At 31.6% G+C, this 20,175-nt stretch overlaps 1 protein-coding gene across 1 annotated transcript; it reads right to left on the bottom strand.

Moving 5' to 3' along the window:
* Positions 1–401: 401 nt before the first annotated feature.
* LOC125050602 (exosome RNA helicase MTR4) lies at positions 402–18,319 on the bottom strand. The gene is made up of 18 exons (XM_047650548.1): positions 18,076–18,319; positions 17,808–17,936; positions 17,341–17,583; positions 16,811–16,985; positions 16,446–16,557; positions 15,983–16,185; positions 15,029–15,269; positions 11,875–12,065; positions 10,960–11,061; positions 9,041–9,214; positions 8,311–8,413; positions 7,287–7,459; positions 6,269–6,457; positions 5,375–5,616; positions 3,129–3,365; positions 1,975–2,137; positions 1,119–1,281; positions 402–612 (listed from the first exon to the last, which is right to left on the bottom strand). Exons 1-18 carry the CDS (start codon positions 18,171–18,173, stop codon positions 455–457), a joined length of 3,096 nt encoding a protein of 1,031 aa, XP_047506504.1. The 5' UTR covers positions 18,174–18,319; the 3' UTR covers positions 402–454.
* Between the last annotated feature and the right edge of the window lie 1,856 nt (positions 18,320–20,175).

Here is a 20,175-nt window from a genome sequence, read left to right as displayed (position 1 = left end):
CGCCACGTGTGACTCATAGAAGTATGCGTCGAACGAAGGCCTACGAAGGCGCACAGCTGTATAATAAACTACCCACAGATATAAAAAATATTACTTCTATCAATTCATTCAAATCGAAGCTAAGTGAATATGTTAAACAAAATTACTTTTAAATTCATTTCTTATAATTACTTTTAATTAATATTTCTTTGGTTACTTTTATTTTTAAGTTTATTGCATGTACTTTTATTGTGATTATTTTAAGAACGACTACAATTTTATATTAATCTAGAGTATTATTCTCATGTAATTGACATTTTTGTCTTTTTGAGAAATAAAGTCTTTAAACCTAATGAAAAATTTATTCCAATACTACCCACATTTTGTTTCGTTTTATGAATGCATAAATGAAAGTCAAAATATATAGAGAAAGTGATGATTTATTATAAAACATAACTACATGTTATTGTAATAACTACATGTAAAGACTGGCGGCGAAAACGATGTCTCGTTTGAGCATTTTGATGGCTTCAGTGAATTTGTTCTCCAAGTCAACGTTACCAATATTTACGGCCGCTTGGCATAACTGACGTAATACCTCTTCTAGGCGACGCATGCACCGGATTATTGAACCTAAAATAATATTTATATCAATATATCTAAAATTGTAAGATTGGCTATTTATCAGTAGGCCGTTCAAGTATTACGTAAGCAGATTTACTGCAATTTAAACCCCCCCCCCACCCCCACCCCTCTTCTTGTCAGCACAAGTAAGCAAAGCTCCTAAAAATAATAGTACGTATAAATTTTTTGTAGGAATTATCGAAAATTAATTCAAGCATAGAAAATGTGTGGGTAATATGTGTAAAAAAATAAAGCGGGCCATAGATGGTATTTTTTTGTCAAATAGTCCATTTGTGGACGTACTTAGCATGTCGTTAAACATAAATCGTTCACTAAGGTAAGGTGTAAAATTCATAGTATTAAAATAAATCTAATGGCAGATTAAGAAAAAGATACATTCGCTAGTAACTGTAAATATTAATCAGAAATAAATAAATCAATTATAGTTCCTTGTATATTGTGAATACGAAAACTCACTAACTCGTTTATTATATCTATTTTTATATCAAGGTTACCTTCAAAAACATCTGTCATCTTGCATATTTGCAGGAAATTCGCGCCTTTGGCCCAGGCGAGTACAACATCCATAATCGTACATTTGAATTTGCCCACATACTCGTCTTCTACTAAATCCATGTGGGCTTCTATTGATATCTTTGCAATTCTTCTAGCATATTCCTGTAACATAATAAACTATATTAGCTATATTGTGGCAAAAGTAGTCAGCGCATAAATTTCTTTTGGGTCTTTTGTTACTAAATATATATGAACTTTTGTTTTATGGTTATGTAAATTACAACAGAAATATATTCCCTATTTTATTATTTAAATTGGTATTTAATACGTCTATGTTGACCGGATGAAACGGCTTTTTGCAGTAAGTTCTTTGTTGTATTTTTTTCTTCTCATGTTTAGTGTTATTGTGACGTTAATAAATTGTTATTATTATTATTACATATATAAGTACGTACTCTAGTACTAAAAGTCTTAAATTATGTGTAATAAAAATCTTGTTAATACAACGCTTGTCGAGAAAATATTACACGGAGATAGATTACTCGCAACAGCACATTTGATACCCGTTTTTATCACAAATGAAAAGCCCTATTCATAACGATCAATTAGTATGCATTTGAATTACCGTTTTTTTATGTATGCAACTATGAAAAGTTATAATTTAAAGCTAAACATAGGTTTAGAAATAGCTAAAACAGAATGAACTAGTTTTCTTTTGTTTTATGCATAATTCCATATTCATGGTATTAGTCAATGATTATTTTATTAGATACAATGATTTTTTTTAACAAAACACGCGTGTATATTTAATAGGAGAAATTGTGATAAATATATTATTATTTTAAAATGTCTAACCTGTAATTGTCTTAAAACACCTTTCAACTCCTCGCCAGTGGCAGAAGCCTGCGTAGAATTCTCATCACAAACAAAACAGCTTACTAAAGCTGCACATTGCTCTGGTGTCAATGAGTTGAAAACTCCGTTAAATATTAACTCTGTCAGTAACAGCTCGTCAGCACTGGGGAAAAATAATCATATCAACCCAAACTATTAGGTTTATTTATAATACAGTACTTTTAAAGCATAACAAATTATTTTCATACAATCTTGCATATAAAAACATTTTAAAGTAATTTTTTATCAATGCAAGTTATAATTACGAACTTGTGAAGTTTTTCTTAGATTATTTTAGAGATTTTTTTAAAAGGTGTAAGTAACGAAACTAACAGAAATCAATAATAGGCACGAAAATGTAAACACAGCAATTTACATACACAAAAGACAAAATAATTACAACAACGATTTTAAGAGGCGCTGGAAAGCGGTATGGGAGCACGAAATCATGACTTTTTACAAGTATTAATGTAAGAAGTACTGTGCATACTTATTGTTGCTTGCCGTGATTTATAATTGGGAGGTACTTGACGTTACAAATGAGCAAACTTCGGATTGAGTCCATTGGTCGAGGCAATCAACCAATTCACAAGTAAATTTAAAAACGGAAAGTAATATAGATGCAAACGTATTTTTTTGAAGTTATACTTCTTTAGGCGCGTTATGAAAAATTTATGAGAGTGAAATATTACGATGCGCGCGCACCGTGACACAAAATTAACAGAATGAAGTTGCCCACGGAAGATGCTACGGCATTGGACATAATTTAAAAACAAAATTCGAATAATAATAGAATTTATGTTACACTTAATGTAAGAGATTAATAATAAATATTTATTTATTTAATTTTTCACATGTAAACTGAATTTTATTGACTATAATAACTCCTTTTCCAGTCTTTGATTATTTAATTGTAATTAATTATTTGCGTGCAATCAAAAACAATTTTTAATAATGCCAAAGAAGTATAACTTCTTACGCGCGTACAAGTACACGTACCCTTTTTTCGTCTTTAGTTTATAGTAATTCAATCCGTGGTGTGGGATTTTCTTACGTAAAGAATGAATGTAAAATTGATTAATTATTAAAAGAAAACTCTATGGAGTAACACTTACCTACTGAGCTCGCAGGCAATTCGTCCTTTGAGTTCGATAACATCAGACATAGTACAATATCCCATTCGTCTAAGAACACGTTTACGTTTCTTTAAATCGTCCATTTGTAAAATACTTTTCGCTTTTTTAAGTTCACCTTTCGCTTGTTTTAGTTCGTCATATATTTCTTGTTTCTTTTCATAGGCGGCTGTTAGCGCTCCTCGATTCTTGTCTTTGTGTAAAGGATGAGCAAATAACCTTAAAATAATTGTATGTAAAATGAATATGTAATTCAGTGTAAACTCCATGTAAGTCCCTTGATTTAACGATAAACTCCCTAAAGCGTCGAAATCACGCAGGTTTGGTTGGTTTAGCTTCTCTTCCATACAATGACACACTCTACATAGCTTAACCTCCACCCTCAATAACGACAATTAAATAATAAAAATTATTTTTTAAGTTGCCAAAATTAGTTAAAACTGCGGAACTCTGTACGTTCTTTTGTCGCTTTATTGTCCTATCCCGTAATAAACTCAACTTACTCAACTGTCGGCATCATACGACATACATACATTTTTATGTAATTACTAACTGTTTGAAATAAACTTTTTCTTTTTCTTATACAGATTTTTCTTCTGTCTATTTAACGACATCTCTTAGTAACGTCAAAATATGCACGGTCCCTTGAGTGTTTTATAGAGTTTACACTATAACTTTTACTTATATAATCGACAATTCCAAGGCTGTCATTTAGATTACGCATAATGCATATGCGTGAATACGATCATTTCTATGCCATATTCTGACATTATAGCAGCTAATTTAAGCTAAGCAAGAACGCTTTTATATTAGATTAATACATTTTTTTTGAAGTCCTATTCAAGTGACATTTGACCTACAGAGGGCGTTTAATAACCCTAATAATATTAAATAATGCGACATTGCCGCACTAAGCGAGTTCCGCAAGTACTTGTATGTTCAATATGACTTCCGACCCAAAACAATTATTGTTTCCGAAACCTTCGGGCTATATACATAGTCCGTTATTAGGATAGCACAGTTTTAGGGTGGATTATTATTATTTATGAACGACGGACAAATCGTTCGTATTAACACAATTTATTTATTAAGACAAAATTACACAAATTAACCGACTTAGGTACAATATCATTACTATTTATGGTGTAGCTACGGAATATGTACATGTATTCATAGATAGTTTTTTTTTATTTTATTGAGAAATTTTTTTACAAAACAAACATTACAGAAAAAAAAACAAAAACACTTACTTATCAAAGAAAAAATTCTAATTACAAAAAACTAAACAAAAATCAATTTTATACTATGAGGGGAGCAACTATGTATATCCAGACCTAGCTCGTTTATAAGAATGCTTAATCTGGACATCGGTGAGCTTTGACCAAAACGCGTTCTACGGAAAGGAGGGACAAATGGAACAATGGGATGCCTGGGGTAAGTAGTTGGTGGTAGGTGGTAGTTAGACAGAGAAATCTTTTGATACCTCAATCATTAAATATCATTCACTCTATAGGTATGTTATCTAAAGCTGGCGGCTTCAACACATTTAACACTTTGTGCTTGTGTAGTGTCTGCGAATAAGCGCGAGACGTGATGTCAAACTGAAATACAATCACAAATACATCACGAAAAGACTGTCCGTCTCTCTCGCGCTCGGTCAAGCTTATGAGTATAAAAGAGACAGTTATTGTTTTTCTTTTGCTACTGTTTATGTTGATCTTTACTGTTTTATATTATTATTATTTTATACATGTTGATCTTTTTTCGAACATTACCAGGGCAATCTCGTGAAATGGTGCACAATGTTTTTAATTATTTTAAGCATCTTAATAAAAACAGTTTAATGAAAAAATGTTATATTTAATTTGATATCAGATGCGACTGGGGTTTCTCAATACTGAAAGAATAGTTAGTGAAGTAAAAGTGAAGTGTGTTGAGCTAGATGGAGCTTATGTCGAAAAATTAAAAATTATTTACACGAACTACTCTTTCACTTTCTTGGTCTGGCTTAGAACTTTTAGATCCACCCTCGTATGCACCTAATATTTATATGTATTTGACACATTTTTATTTATTTACAACCCACCCAACCTTACTAAAGCCAGAGTGGACTAAAATGTATAGCATGGCAAAAAAATCATATTTTGAAACATACTGTATGTGAAATTGCATTAGTGTGAGTACTGTGAACCCGCCAGCTTTCGATAACCGACCTATACAAAGCTTACCTCTCTTCAAACACCTTGATTTTATCCACACAGTCCTTGAACACCGGTTCGTCAATTTTCATATCCTTTATTGGATTTAACAAAGGTGGTCCGTCAGGGAAACGTTTTTTCACTTCATTAATTGTCTTCAGTACGGATTTGCGACTATCTGCTGGCCTTAAATCTTTCGGATAATAGACTCTCAGCGAGCTTATTTGATTAATCAAAGTGTGTAGCACTGGAACGACTTCAACATCTCCCGTCTGTTAAAAAAAAGGGATTTTCAAGTACATGAAGAACTGTCTTTAGGTGTCTATACGAATAATAGAACGCTCCGAATTCTTCGGATGAAAATTACAGACAAACTAACAGCGCAATAGATGTCGTTATTCCATTAAAACAGTTAAAGTGGAAATGGTCCGGTCACACGGCCGGTCGCATAATTTCATTTTGTCAGTCTTTCTATATTAATAAATAATACTAAGGCTAATCAAAAACCGTTATAGAGACATTTCGTTATAGGGAGGGAAAAATAATAAAGAAAAAGTATAATATTATCTATATAATAAAGAAATCATAATTACTAACTTATGTCCACATTTTCTAAAATAGCTAACAGGGTCGTAGCAAAAAAGGCCTTGGTTCTGTGCCCTTATAAAAATACAAAACAAAAAAAATGGTAATTTAGTTACTTAATAAAATAATAAAGATATGTATAACAACACCACCGATGTTCAAGTCTCAATAGCTCTCTCCCTTCTCTTCGACAAAAACGCTGGACATATTCGCGACGTTCCGTAAAAATATCACAAAACAAGTACAGAAAATATGAGGCCCAGACCTAAAAACTTGAAGCCTTGGGTTAAAACTATCCAATATTAACATAATTAAAAAGTTGTAATCTGTAGAACTGACCTCTCCAGGTGGACATGGTACATTAGTGTCCGGGTCGTCTCCACTTGATTTCTTCACGTGTAACAGCGTATCTACTAATATGACTGTTTCAGCGGTTAAGGGGTTCTCGTGTTTCCCCTTTTTCCCTTTTGTTTTGTGCCTAAAATTCACTATAATTCCCCAGTCATATTCGTGTTTTTCGGTTTTTATCTAAAAAAAAAATGTTTAGTGTATTTTATTTTCGTTCATTTCACTTGGCAGAATTTTATGGATGTTTATAAAAAGGACGAATCCATTTCAAAATATTTTTTAATCCCATTTTCAAAATATTAGTTAAAATAACTTATCCATATAATATATAGCTGATTTTTAGAAATTACTAGCTGACCCGGCAAACGTTGTTTTGCCATGTTTATTATGTATAGGAATTTATTTAAGTTCAATAAAATAACTATCAATAATAAAAATAGGGGTGGATCGTAGAGGGGTGAAAATTAGGGGTAAATTATTGTTTGTATTTTTGTAGGTTGTATGATAAAAAAATAAAAAAATAAATCTAAAAAATAACAACAATTTTTTTATCACTTAAGGCTTTGTAAGATAGATAGTAGCCGATTCTCAGGCTCACTGAATATGCATAAAAAAATTCATACGAATCAGTCGAGCCGTTTGGGAGGACTACGAACATTGTGACACGAGAATTTTATATATTAGAAGAAGATTAAGCGACGATAAATGGCGTTATCAGTTTGATTTGTATTGTTAGAATGGTGATTGATCTTTCTAGCACATGTGCTTAAGAACAAAAATACATATTAATATCGTAATATGTTTGTCAACAAATTTCTGAGAAACTGAAAGAATCACATATCCAGAAGAACCTATGTTTTAACTAAGGTATAGATTCAGTAGTTTTTGAGACATTCAAAAATGCTTCTTAATCTAAATTTTAATAATGTAAAATCAGAAACTCTTGAACTAAAGAACCAAAGTTTTAATTTCATTAGAAAATAACTAAAAACCCAGTTTAAGTAATTACCTTAACAAGTCGTCCGGGCTGTAGGAATGGCTTAAGGTATTCAGGACGTGTAATAAAAGAGCGGAATTGAGCTCCCAAAAGGTCTAATTGTGAACGAAGAGCACAATACGACGCTATAGAGTGTTCCTGCTCTATGCCTAACGCATCATATTCTTTCTGTTTTGTTTTAACCTCTGAAATTATAATTGATTGTCAGTGAAGATTATCTGTGCTAAATACGAATCAATTATTGTTTTTGGAATCATCCGACAGCGATCGAGATTCCAAAAATGACTGTTTGTGTGCGATTCCGAAGTTGCAATATCAGCGCTACGGAATCACATCGAACGAATTGGATACAGAGTACGGGCGTAGGTCCTGCTAAGTCTTGAAGGCGGAATTGTTTTGGGGTAAAAGGAATATATTCCTTTCCTTTTAAAAGGAATATCTATTCCTAGGGTTCTACCGATAGAACCCTAGGTCCTTGACCTCATTTTTTTATATAAAAATAAGTAGGTCAATAATAAAAAAACAAAACCTTCTGTGCCTGACACTCGCTGTCGACTTTTTGAGTCGGCCTGATTTTGGTGGCATACCTCAAGCTTCTTAGGTTTCCTCATGATAGTTTTGTCTTTTATTGACATAACCTTTACACATTTAAAGAAAAAACTTTTTAACCGGATTAAAGTCGTTAAATTTAAAATTATGTTAAATAATTGTAAATTTATAATAATACATAACTTTAATCCGGTTAAAAAGATTTTTCTTTCCTCACGATGTTTTCCTTCATTGTACTAGCGATTGTTAAATGCGCCCATAGAATGAACTAAATATATCTACAACGATTATTATATTTCAATATTTAAGAAATACACTATATAAATAGTTAAGTTAATAAAATGTTTTTGCCAAGAACGGCTGCCCAGGAGTTCATAGCGAGATTTCAGGTGCATCCATTAGGTACGGACGGTATATACCAAACATAATACAAATAAATTTCATACAAAATTTAGTAGAATTTCTAACGAAACGAAATTTAACTCACTCTCTATAATATCTGGAATAGCGGCCTGATTTTGAAACTGGAAGAAACTTCTCTCCAACATATATTCGGGATTTATTTCTTCCACTCGCAATAGATTTAACACCTAAAATTTTGATTTCAATTTCTTAATATTATTAAGAATAGTTTTAAATATTAATTTAATACCGTATATCTTATTATTAATATTTAAAACTGTTTAAATATTAATTTAATTCAGTATATGATTTAGCCTTACAATCGTTTTGTATAAGAAAACTTGGCGATTTAGTGACGTAGAGTTTATTGCCAGATCTATAAATATAATATAAATAAATGATAATTTATGAATAAATTATATGTTGCTTTTTCCTAAAATTAAAATGTGACCAGTTCCAAATAGATGTTTTTTTTTTTCATAATATAATAATCACTATGTAAAGATTTTTAAGTCACAAATTTTTAGCAGTATTTTAAAAATTACCATATTATAAATGTCACAAATTTTTAGTAGTATTTTAAAAATTACCATATTATAAAGGTCACAAATTTTTAGTAGTATTTTAAAAATTACCATATTATAAATGTCACAAACTTTTAGTAGTATTTTAAAAATTACCATATTATAAATGTCACAAATTTTTAGTAGTATTTTAAAAATTACCATATTATAAATGTCACAAATTTTTAGTAGTATTTTAATAATTACCATATTATAAATGTCACAAATTTTTAGTAGTATTTTAATAATTACCATATTATAAGTGAGGTGGAAGGCCGAATTAATAGGATCCGCTTTACCCTGAACCATGGACTTCACTGTGTTAGGAGCCACTTTTTGGTCAATCATCAAAATAACAATCCCCTTGTCGTCCAATCCTCGACGCCCAGCACGTCCAGACATTTGGATATACTCGCCTGATGTTATCTGGAAAATCATTAACTTATATGTTGAAACACCTCAATTAGATAATTAATAATAACGACTCATTAGTCTAGTGGTTAGTACCCCTGACTGCGAAACCATGGGTCCCGGGTTCGATCCCCGGCTGAGACGAACATCGATGTGATGAGCATTTTGGTGTTGTGCTTTGGTCTTGGGTGTTTAATATGTATTTATATGTCTATCTATCTATAATATGTATGTATATCCGTTGCCTAGTACCCATAACACAAGCTTCACCAGCTTAGCATGGGACTAGGTCAATTGGTGTGAATTTTTTTTTTTTAAAGACAAAAAAAAAAAAATATGACAGAAATAAGGTTGTGACGAAATTGATTTAATAACGCTAGTCCCCAAAGTAACATTCCCCCCCCACCCAGCCTTTTGTGGGTACCTAGATTACAATAATTCCGTGGTAAGTGGTACATGTTTTAAGCATTTTTTTGAAATAGTCTCAGTGTTACATCTAATCAAACAAATGTAAATACAAATAAATTAAAATAAATCCAAACAATATAATATGTCATTTTTATACATGTGTGGCCGTCTCTAAAACTTAACGATTTTGATGACACATAGACTGATCCCTAAGTTGCTATATACCTGTGGATATACATAATAGGCTGTTTGACAGTTCAACAAAAAAGTATCTCTTAGAGTAATCCGTATAATCTCGCTTGGAAAAGTATAATTTACTAAAATAACTTGTAATATCTATATATATAAAAGAAAGTCGTGTTTGTTACAACACTTATAACTCGAGAACGGCTGGACAGATTGCTATGGTTTTTGATTTGCTGCATTTGTTTCCGTCCCGAATAGCAATAAAAACAATGAAAACTCGATATGTGTATTGAATACTTAATCATTTCAATAGATGCTGATTTGTTTATTACATGTCAAACATTTGTTGTCCAATCCTGTCAAATAGTGTAACAACTATTTTTTTTTTGGAGCTTATGGCCTGGTTGCTGAGACTATGATTATTCTATGATTATCTATGATTTTTCTTTATTATTATTTTTTTTATTCTCATTCTGTATGTATGTTTTCAATTTTCATCATAATAATATATTATTTTGTTTCTATCTATATAATTATATTATTTTGTATCATTGTTTTACGTTCATCAAAGCCTTAATTAGTTCAGCTAAAAAGTAACACGACATTCATTGACTGTTAGGCGGTACGAAGTTCGCCGGGTCAGCTAGTTATTTATAAAAATGCATTTAAAAAAAATTGTTTTTCACACATCAGTCACATCACACAAAACAATCAGACTTATCGAATGGACAATTAAGTAGTATGCTTGTAAGTAAGACGTATTCGCTAATGGAGTTGGAGAGGAGAATTTTGTCGGAAACTGAACTTGATCTATAATATTACATAAATATAATATATAATAATAATATGAATGTGTAATTTAATATTAATACGTAAAATTTGACGATTTTTTACGTGTTTACACGCATCGTACGCCATCTTGGGAGGCGTTTTGGGGAAATTTTAAAACCAGTACTTAAGACTATTACAAAACCATTCATATACAAATAATTTAAAATGAGTTTTGATATTTTGTAAAAGAGCCCGTTACGAAATTGAGCCAACATGATTGTAAACATCTATATAATAAAGCACGCACATGTGTCTACACACATCTTAATAATAGCAGATATAAGCCACAGATACATAGTTAAACACATTAATTGGAAAAACTAAATGTAACTTACAAATCTGAAATCTTTGCCATCGAATTTCTGGCAATTGGTGAAAACCACGGTCCTCGCCGGCATGTTGAGGCCCATAGCGAAGGTCTCTGTCGCAAATAGTGCCTGAAAGAGATCTCTAATTAAAAAAAAAAAAAACGTTTTTTTTATTAAAGCACACACACATAATATATAGAATCACTTTAATCAAAAATAGGCTAAATCAGCTTTAAGTTGCTGTTACCAGCAACACTAACTTTCAGTGGACTATCTTGAATACATTTCGTTTAATTGTATTTAAAACTACCGCGAAAATTGTTCTATGTTTAGGGCAATAAGTAGTTTATTTATAGCTCTTGTAATTATCGTCATATCTTTTCCACTTAGAATTTTCGAAGAGATCTGCGCCTGTTTGATTGATTTTCGTTTAATTTTTTTTTTGTTATATATTTAATAATTTCGTCCATATAATGAGTGCGATTTATACACGGAGACGAGTCAATATATACAATGTTTTTACATAATAATATTTAAATACAAAAAAAAATTGACCGTCACATTTTTCGGTTACGCGCCATCTTTTTCTTGCCCTACCACGGTTGATCCGAAGAGATTCGAAGCCATTATTAACAAAAATATGTAATAACGATTACAATGATAGTAATATAAGGTAAAATGAGATAATTGTATTTGTATTTATGTCTATGATAATAAAAGCCTTTTGTTAAACTTTATCTAATTTAGCTTTATTTAACCAATTTCTGTAAAGTTGCATATAGTAGATCATTTTTCGAAAAATAAGGTCATAAAGAAGTTTCACTTCTTACGTGTGTACTAGTACGCGCATACATTTTTTTTGTGTTCTTGTTTCAATGTTAAACGGTTTCAAAAAACAGAATACTAAATGAAAAAATAGACACTACTAGGCTTAAAACATACCTTAATAAGTCCTAATCCGAATAAAATCTCAATGGTCTCCTTAAGTATGGGCAGAAGACCACCGTGATGTATTCCAATACCGCGTCTCAGTAACGGAATGACATTTTCAACTTGGGGCAGTTTCCTATCCTCCTCAGATAACACATCCATTGCATTATTGAATACCTCATCAACCAGTTTCTTTTCTTCAACTAAGAAAATACATAAACTTATAAACAAGACAAAATGGTAATGAAAGAATTCAATTAGTAACTAAAAAAGGGTGCGTGTACTTATGTACTGGTCCAAGATCCCAGGGCCGCCAGACGTCACGTATTTTCTGACGAATGAAATGTGGACGATTGGGTAGTGTTAGTATGTACTATGATCGTATGCCTACCTGCTAGCTTGGTCAAACGGCCAATTTCCAGGTATCAGGTAATCAAGGTACACAAAAACATTACTTACTTCACGTAAATTCTCATGGCTGATTTTTATATATGTTTTCGAGTGTATAGTTAAAAATAAATTGTCAATACTCCCAGACACTTTCCGTCGGCCATATTGCTTGACAGACGCTTTAAGGGTCTCAAAATAATTAGTCAACTTCACGTAAATTCTGACGCTCCATTTTTATATATGTTCATCCGACAACTATTTTAAAAGCTTTGACAAGAAGACAGACCGATCCAAGGGGCCAATCATCCCCTAAACTAAATTTTAATATCTCTATGAGTGAGAGAGCATTATCTACGCGCATGAGACTGAGTGAGACCGACTGCGCTGTTAAAGCCATGAAAATTACTTGAAAAATTATTATTATTCAAAAAGGGCAAGTAAAAGCCGTTTAATATTTTGAAGATAAATGAAGAGAACAAGCATTTCACCGTTTTGGTACGTTGGATTTTGTTGGTGATGTAGATGAAGAAGAACGTGTATTCAACATAATACAAAAATTTATCTGTGATGTTTACAATTTTCCTGGAATAATTGATGTAGATGCTGCCAGACTACAGTTGTTTATCATTTACATACATGGTATCTGATATAAATGAAGAATTCAATCGAAAGAATTTAAGAAACTTCGATGCCAGTAACTTACCACCTTGTAAAAGTGAGCTTTGGCAACAGTTTCGACGGGCTAGCTTTGGAACAATGCAAGTATGAAGACGATAAATATTTTCAACCCTGAAAACAATGGCTGGACACTACAAGATGGTAAATATGATTTTCAATGGTTCGATGGAGATCAATTACCGGGTTATGTCAGTGAGTCGCTGGAAGAACAATCAGGTAAATTATTTTCGTTTCTCATATTATTTGTATCTTTTTAGTTTTTTCAGACCTTCATTGTTTAACTTGTTTTTTACAGAGGAAGAAAATAAGGATAATGCTGATGATGACGATCACGATTTAGATATTCAATTTCAAGATTGATATTTGATGATGATGATAATGAAGATTAAAAGCCACTGTTAAGAAATATTGAACAATTAATCAAAAAATCCACTTTGTTTCCAAATTTCCAATGAATAATTAATTAAAAAATTTGCTGCTATTTAAATATAAGTGGTATTTTAAAAAAATATTTTTTAGTTCTAATTAATAAATTGAAAAAAAAAAAAAATTCGGTTAACTTTAGTATTATTTATTATGTGTCAATTTTTTTCTTTTTTTTTGTTGCTATAATTTACTTGTCAACAAAAGTTATAAAAATTATAAAATATCTGTTCAAGTAATTTTCATGGCTTTAACAGCGCAGTCGGTCTCACTCAGTCTCATGCGCGTAGATAATGCTCTCTCACTCATAGAGATATTAAAATTTAGTTTAGGGGATGATTGGCCCCTTGGATCGGTCTGTCTTCTTGTCAAAGCTTTTAAAATAGTTGTCGGATGAACATATATAAAAATGGAGCGTCAGAATTTACGTGAAGTTGACTAATTATTTTGAGACCCTTAAAGCGTCTGTCAAGCAATATGGCCGACGGAAAGTGTCTGGGAGTATTGACAATTTATTTTTAACTATACACTCGAAAACATATATAAAAATCAGCCATGAGAATTTACGTGAAGTAAGTAATGTTTTTGTGTACCTTGATTACCTGATACCTGGAAATTGGCCGTTTGACCAAGCTAGCAGGTAGGCATACGATCATAGTACATACTAACACTACCCAATCGTCCACATTTCATTCGTCAGAAAATACGTGACGTCTGGCGGCCCTGGGATCTTGCTCTATACGCGCGTAAGAAGTTATACTTCTTTGGCATTATTAAAAATCGTTTTTGATTGCATGCAAATAATTAATTACAATTAAATAATCAAAGACTGGAAAAGGAGTCATTATAGTCAATAAAGTTCAATTTACATTTGAAAAATTAAATAAATAAATATTTATTATTATTCTGTTACATTAAGTGTAACATAAATTCTATTATTATTCGAATGTTGTTTTTAAATTATGTCCAATGCCGTAGCATCTTCCGTGGGCAACTTCATTCTGTTAATTTTGTGTCACGGTGCGCTCGCATCGTAAAATTTCACTCTCATCAATTTTTCATAACGCGCCTAAAGGCCGATTTACATTATCTTAATGTTTAGGAGAGTGCTTTAGGATAGTACTTTAATTGAAACATGTAAACGCTACTTGCTTTAGTAAACGCTACGCTAAAGAACTTGCCTTTCAAGTTGTACTAAAGCACTCTCCTAAACACTAAGATAATGTAAATCGGCCTTAAAGAAGTATAACTTCAAAAATCACAATTTTTTTGTGATTTTTCTTTGAAATTTCACACATTAAATTAGTAATAAAACGAAAATAGCAAGTGATTAGATGAAGATTGAGATTTAAACAAGCAAAAACTTAGCGCAAACTGTCTCCGTATGACAAAAACCAATACGTTTTTGACAAACTTATTCAAAGTATTATAAGCCTTGATTCTGAATCTCTCTGAGTGCCCTTTAAAAAAAATCATCGGATCGCGTACTTAATTTATTTATGTATTTATTTTTACATTCTAAAACAATGCCTAATATGCCTAAAAAATACAACAAAATATCGTATCATAAATTTAACGCACATACACATCAATTACATTAGAACATATCAAAGAAAAGATAAAAAAAACTTTAATTAACATCGGAGAACTGTAATTAAAATTACTCTGTACTTACTAGTATTAAAGTCCAATTTCGCCATTTGCATTGCATACAGCTCACAATCCTTCTTACTGAAGCTGAATATGATTACTGGGGCAAAGTTCCTCTCCATTATCATCTTGACGATATTAAAAATATTCGTATTATTTCCTCCTTTGAAACCTCCGCGACGTCCGCGCTGGTCACCCTTACCCGCATCTCCGGCGTTACTTAGAACTGTCATGGCTGTGGTGAAATTGCCTTCTTTGAATTGACCCTGTAAAAGTGATTAAAGAATTTTGTATGAGGCAACAGCTATCAGTACATTATGGCTGGAAATATAACCTATCAACTGCGTAATACACCATGTGCGTTAGTCGGATTTTATCGTTTATATTTGTTCCATAAGCGGGAATTTTTATTTGTAAAGGATGGAATTTTTATTTGTAAAGGATGGAATTTTTATTTGTAAAGGATGGAATTTTTATTTGTAAAGGATGGAATTTTTATTGGTAAAGGATGGAATTTTTATTTGTAAAGGATGAAATTTTTATTTGTAAAGGATGGAATTTTTATTTGTAAAGGATGAAATTTTTATTTGTAAAGGATGGAATTTTTATTTGTAAAGGATGGAATTTTTATTTGTAAAGGATGGAATTTTTATTTGTAAAGGATGGAATTTTTATTTGTAAAGGATGGAATTTTTATTTGTAAAGGATGGAATTTTTATTTGTAAAGGATGGAATTTTTATTTGTAAAGAATGGAATTTTTATTGGTAAAGGATGGAATTTTTATTTGTAAAGGATGAAATTTTTATTTGTAAAGGATGGAAGGAGGTAAAGTTGGTTCCCAAAATACCAGTGGAAAATACCTAAGGACATAGTTTTCTGATAAGACACTTATGAGCTAATGTACATTGTCCCATATATACATTACACTGTAATTTTGGATGAAAAATTAAAAATAGGTATAAGAATGAATTTGCTTACCTTCTCATCAACAACTAGATGGATTCCGTCACCACCAGCTGGGAATATATAATGTTGTAGAGGGGTGGGCCGATATTCGGTGTAAACCACGTGACAGGGTTGCGAATGGAGACGACACACCCATTCAGCGAATTGACGTGCGTTGGGGATAGTAGCAGATAGAAACACGTAGTGAACATTGTCGGGGAGAAGAATTAAGGTTTCTGAAATACATAATATAAGATAACTTCAATTAGAAATTAAGAATATTTAAATAATGTAAGAAACAAAAACAACACTTAACTACGATCATTTGCTCAATAATTTGTATAGTAGGAGAAATTGTAACAGATAAAAGCACTTTCTCTTAGAAACGTTTGAACACCTTAACATGTACATAGAATTCTTACTTAGATTGTCAGTGGATTATTGTGAACATATCTGATATTCTTTTGATAAGTATACATTTATATTTTCAACTTACCTTCCCATACAACACCTCTTTCTTTATCCCTCATGTAGTGAATTTCATCAAACACAACCCAACCAACCTCACGCATGATTTCTGATCCTCTATATAACATATTCCGCAAAATCTGTAGTTAAAACAAATCTTATCAAAAAAATCCCAAATGACAATAGGTACTTAGTATATACTTTTACTATAAAAAAATATTTCAATTATGTGTGACAATGTCACAGATTAAAAAATGACAATACTCCAGGTGGTCCATCTTTTATTTAGGTGCCGGTAATAAGTAATATACTAGTAATAATAACAAGTAAATCTATATTTCCTAATAAAATATTAGTTAAATCAATTTCTTTGAATCGGTTGTAAATGTGTACCTCAGTAGTCATAATAAGACAGGATGCAGTAGGATTAATAGTAACATCTCCAGTTATTAAACCAACATCAATAAATTCCTCTGAAAACTCTCTGTATTTCTGATTTGATAAGGCTTTTATGGGTGTTGTGTATATAACTCTTTGTTTTTTCTTCAGGGATAATGCTATGGCATACCTATAAACATATTAATGGCTTTTTGTTATATTATTCCATTTACACTGGATTTAAAAATACATATTAATCTTTTAAGTGACAGTATAAATTTTTAGTAATAATAAAATAATTTTTAAAGCCCAGGCCAGAGGGCTTTTCACAACAGATGTGTAAAATAATTTTTAAATCAGTCAAATAGTATACAAATATTTGTATTGAAAAAGTATATATCAACTTTACATAGGAGTTGGAATATATTTAAAAATAATATTTTAGATTTATATATTATAATTGAGCATTTATTGAGTTTCACATTTGACTATCAATTAAAAAAAATTACTGTTAATATGTATTGACAAAAATAAATAAATCTTACTCAGCAACAACTGTTTTTCCAGCTGATGTGTGTGCAGAAACAAGTACCGACTGCAGATTGTCAATGCACATAATAGCTTCCTTTTGAAATGGATCCAATATGAAACTATACTGTTTTACTGGAGTACCAGATAATGGAACCAGGGGTAAATATTCATGATTTGGAGGCACTGCTACTTCATGAGTGCAACCTTCATGTGTTTCAAGGGTGTGAATGACTATTCGAGAATTAGCTAAATCTAAGCTGAAACAAAAAGATATTAGTTTAAAATTATTTTGAGTTATTCCTACACTTATGTGTTTCTAAGAATTATAAAGGAATTAAAACTTACTAACAATACAATAATTACTTTTTAATTGTCACTAAAACAGAAATGTGTATCTCTAATGATATACCTGCTTGTTTTGTTATTTTGTTTAAAGTAGTCTAATTACTAATGATATTTGATACATATTGTCAGTACTTACTTCAAATCCGCTAATAAATCACTCTCATCTTCATCAGGTTTAAGTTTCTTATTATCCTCTGGTTGAACTTCTGTATCAGCATATTCCACTTGTTCGTGAGCTCTCTTGTTTTGAGTTTTTTCATCTTTTCTATAACAAAATAAGGTGTTCACATGGAGAGTACAGTGTAACAATAAAGTTTATGTAACTATAGAAAGAATGCCGCGATATCGGCAACGTTTACGTTTACTAATAACTTAGAAGTAAAAGGTTAGGTAAAAATACTTACGATGTCTCCTCCACATTGTCAACATTAGGAACTTGTAAGCATATTTCATTAGAAGATGGCTCTTCGAAACAGTCAAATAAAGAGTTTAAGCCGGACATGTTTATAACACTCAAGATACTGTTTAGTGTTAAATGTGCTGTAATGCCATTATAAATAACCAAATAGGAAGTCTAAAGTCGTTTCAACGGAGTACTCGATATTTCAAAACAAATGTGTTACACATATGACTGACTTATGAGTGACATACTGACATACCATGTGCTTGGAACCATAGAATAAGTTTCTTTTTTTTATGGCCCGCACGGTTTGTGCATTGTAGCCCAGGGTCAAAACTGGGTAACGGGTAAAAAAATAAAATTATCGGGTGGAACGGAATTTAGGAATGAAAAATAATTAATCTATAAAATAAAATATCAATTCTTATAAAGCTAGATAAAAAAGGTGTAAGAACAGATATTTACATATATTTATATTTACGTTCATATTGTCAAAATTTTTATATCATTACTTAAGATAAAAGCTGCTAAAAGTTTATATACATGTGGGTCCAATGTTGAAAGTAAACATGATATGGATGAAGGGAAAGGAATTTGAAGGGAAATGAGACCTTCGAGAAGAGCCGACCGGTCGCGTCGAGAACAAACAAACATGATGTGATTTAAATCACCTACATAAAATCCGCAATGGCACGTAGGGCTGTCATTAAAAGTTAGCTTAGTAAGATGAGCTGGGGTGCAGACGTGTCCCAGTCGCATACGAGACAGTATTGTTGTAACTTTTTTTCCGAATCTCAGTCTCCAAAACCAGGGCTTAACGGGTATAGAAGGTTGAATAGCACGATAGTGGCGACCTTTTGAAGTATCCCAAGATTCAGTCCAGGAGTTCCTGAGTTAAATCCCTGAAAGAGCCATCAAGTCATGCGCATAGTTTATAAAAATGTCTACATCTCCACTCTGCACCGCCTCATTGGCTATACGATCGGCTTTCTAATCAAATCAAATCAAATCAAAATACGTTTATTCAATTTAGATGCTTCTTAGAGCATGCCTATGAATGTCAGCAACGTTTACAAAATTCACGAAAGAGCAAGACTACGCCATCTATCTTTCTCGTTTCCAGATATTCCTCAGTGACCAGGAACCCATGCAAACGATACGGAAAAGTTTTCTTTTATACATTTCAAGTTTCGAGTTTTCATTTGTAAACCCCTTTTAAGATTTACTCAATCGTATCTAAGATTTACGTAAGAAATGCTGAAATTTGACAGCGTATGGGTCAAGCGATGATAGCGACATCTGCTTTGCGTTTTCTCTTCCACTCACATTGTATTCGTACCAGTCAAAACTCAATTTGAATGAGATATAAAATCTTTTGTTCGTATAATCGAGTAATTTATGACTTGTTCAACCCTTTTTATATATTACATTTTATTTTTAAAATAGTTCTGCATGTATGTTTTAATTAATACAATTAAGTACTGCTTAATAGGTCGGTTATCGAAAGCTGGCGCGTTCACAGTACTCACACTAATGCATTTTAAAAATGTGACTTTTTTGCCAAGCTATATATTTTAGTCTACTCTGGTTTTAGTAAGTTTGGGTGGGTTGTAAATAAATAAAAATGTGTCAAATACATATAAATATTATGTGCATACGAGGGTGGATCCAAAAGTTCTAAGCCCGACCAATAACGTATAAGAGTAGTTTGTGTAAATAATTTTTCATTTTTCGACATAAGCTCCATCTAGCTCAACACACTTCACTTTTACTTCACTAACTATTCTTTCAATACTCCTCTTAGAAACCCCAGTCGCATCTGATGTAAAATTAAATATAACATTTTTTCATTAAACTGTATTTATTAAGATGCTTAAAATAATTAAAAACATTGTGCACCATTTCACGAGATTGCCCTGGTAATGTTTGAAAAAAGATCAACATGTATAAAATAATAATAATATCAAACAGTAAAGATCAACATAAACAGTAGCAAAAGAAAAACAATAACTGTCTCTTTTATACTCATAAGCTTGACCGAGCGCGAGAGAGACGGACAGTCTTTTCATGATGTATTTGTGATTGTATTTCAGTTTGACATCAC

Source organism: Pieris napi, chromosome 1 (assembly GCF_905475465.1).
Source record: "Pieris napi chromosome 1, ilPieNapi1.2, whole genome shotgun sequence".
Classification (NCBI taxonomy): Eukaryota; Metazoa; Arthropoda; class Insecta; order Lepidoptera; family Pieridae; genus Pieris; species Pieris napi.
Note: the sequence above shows the minus strand (reverse complement) of the source record. Positions and strands in the feature narration are given on the sequence as shown.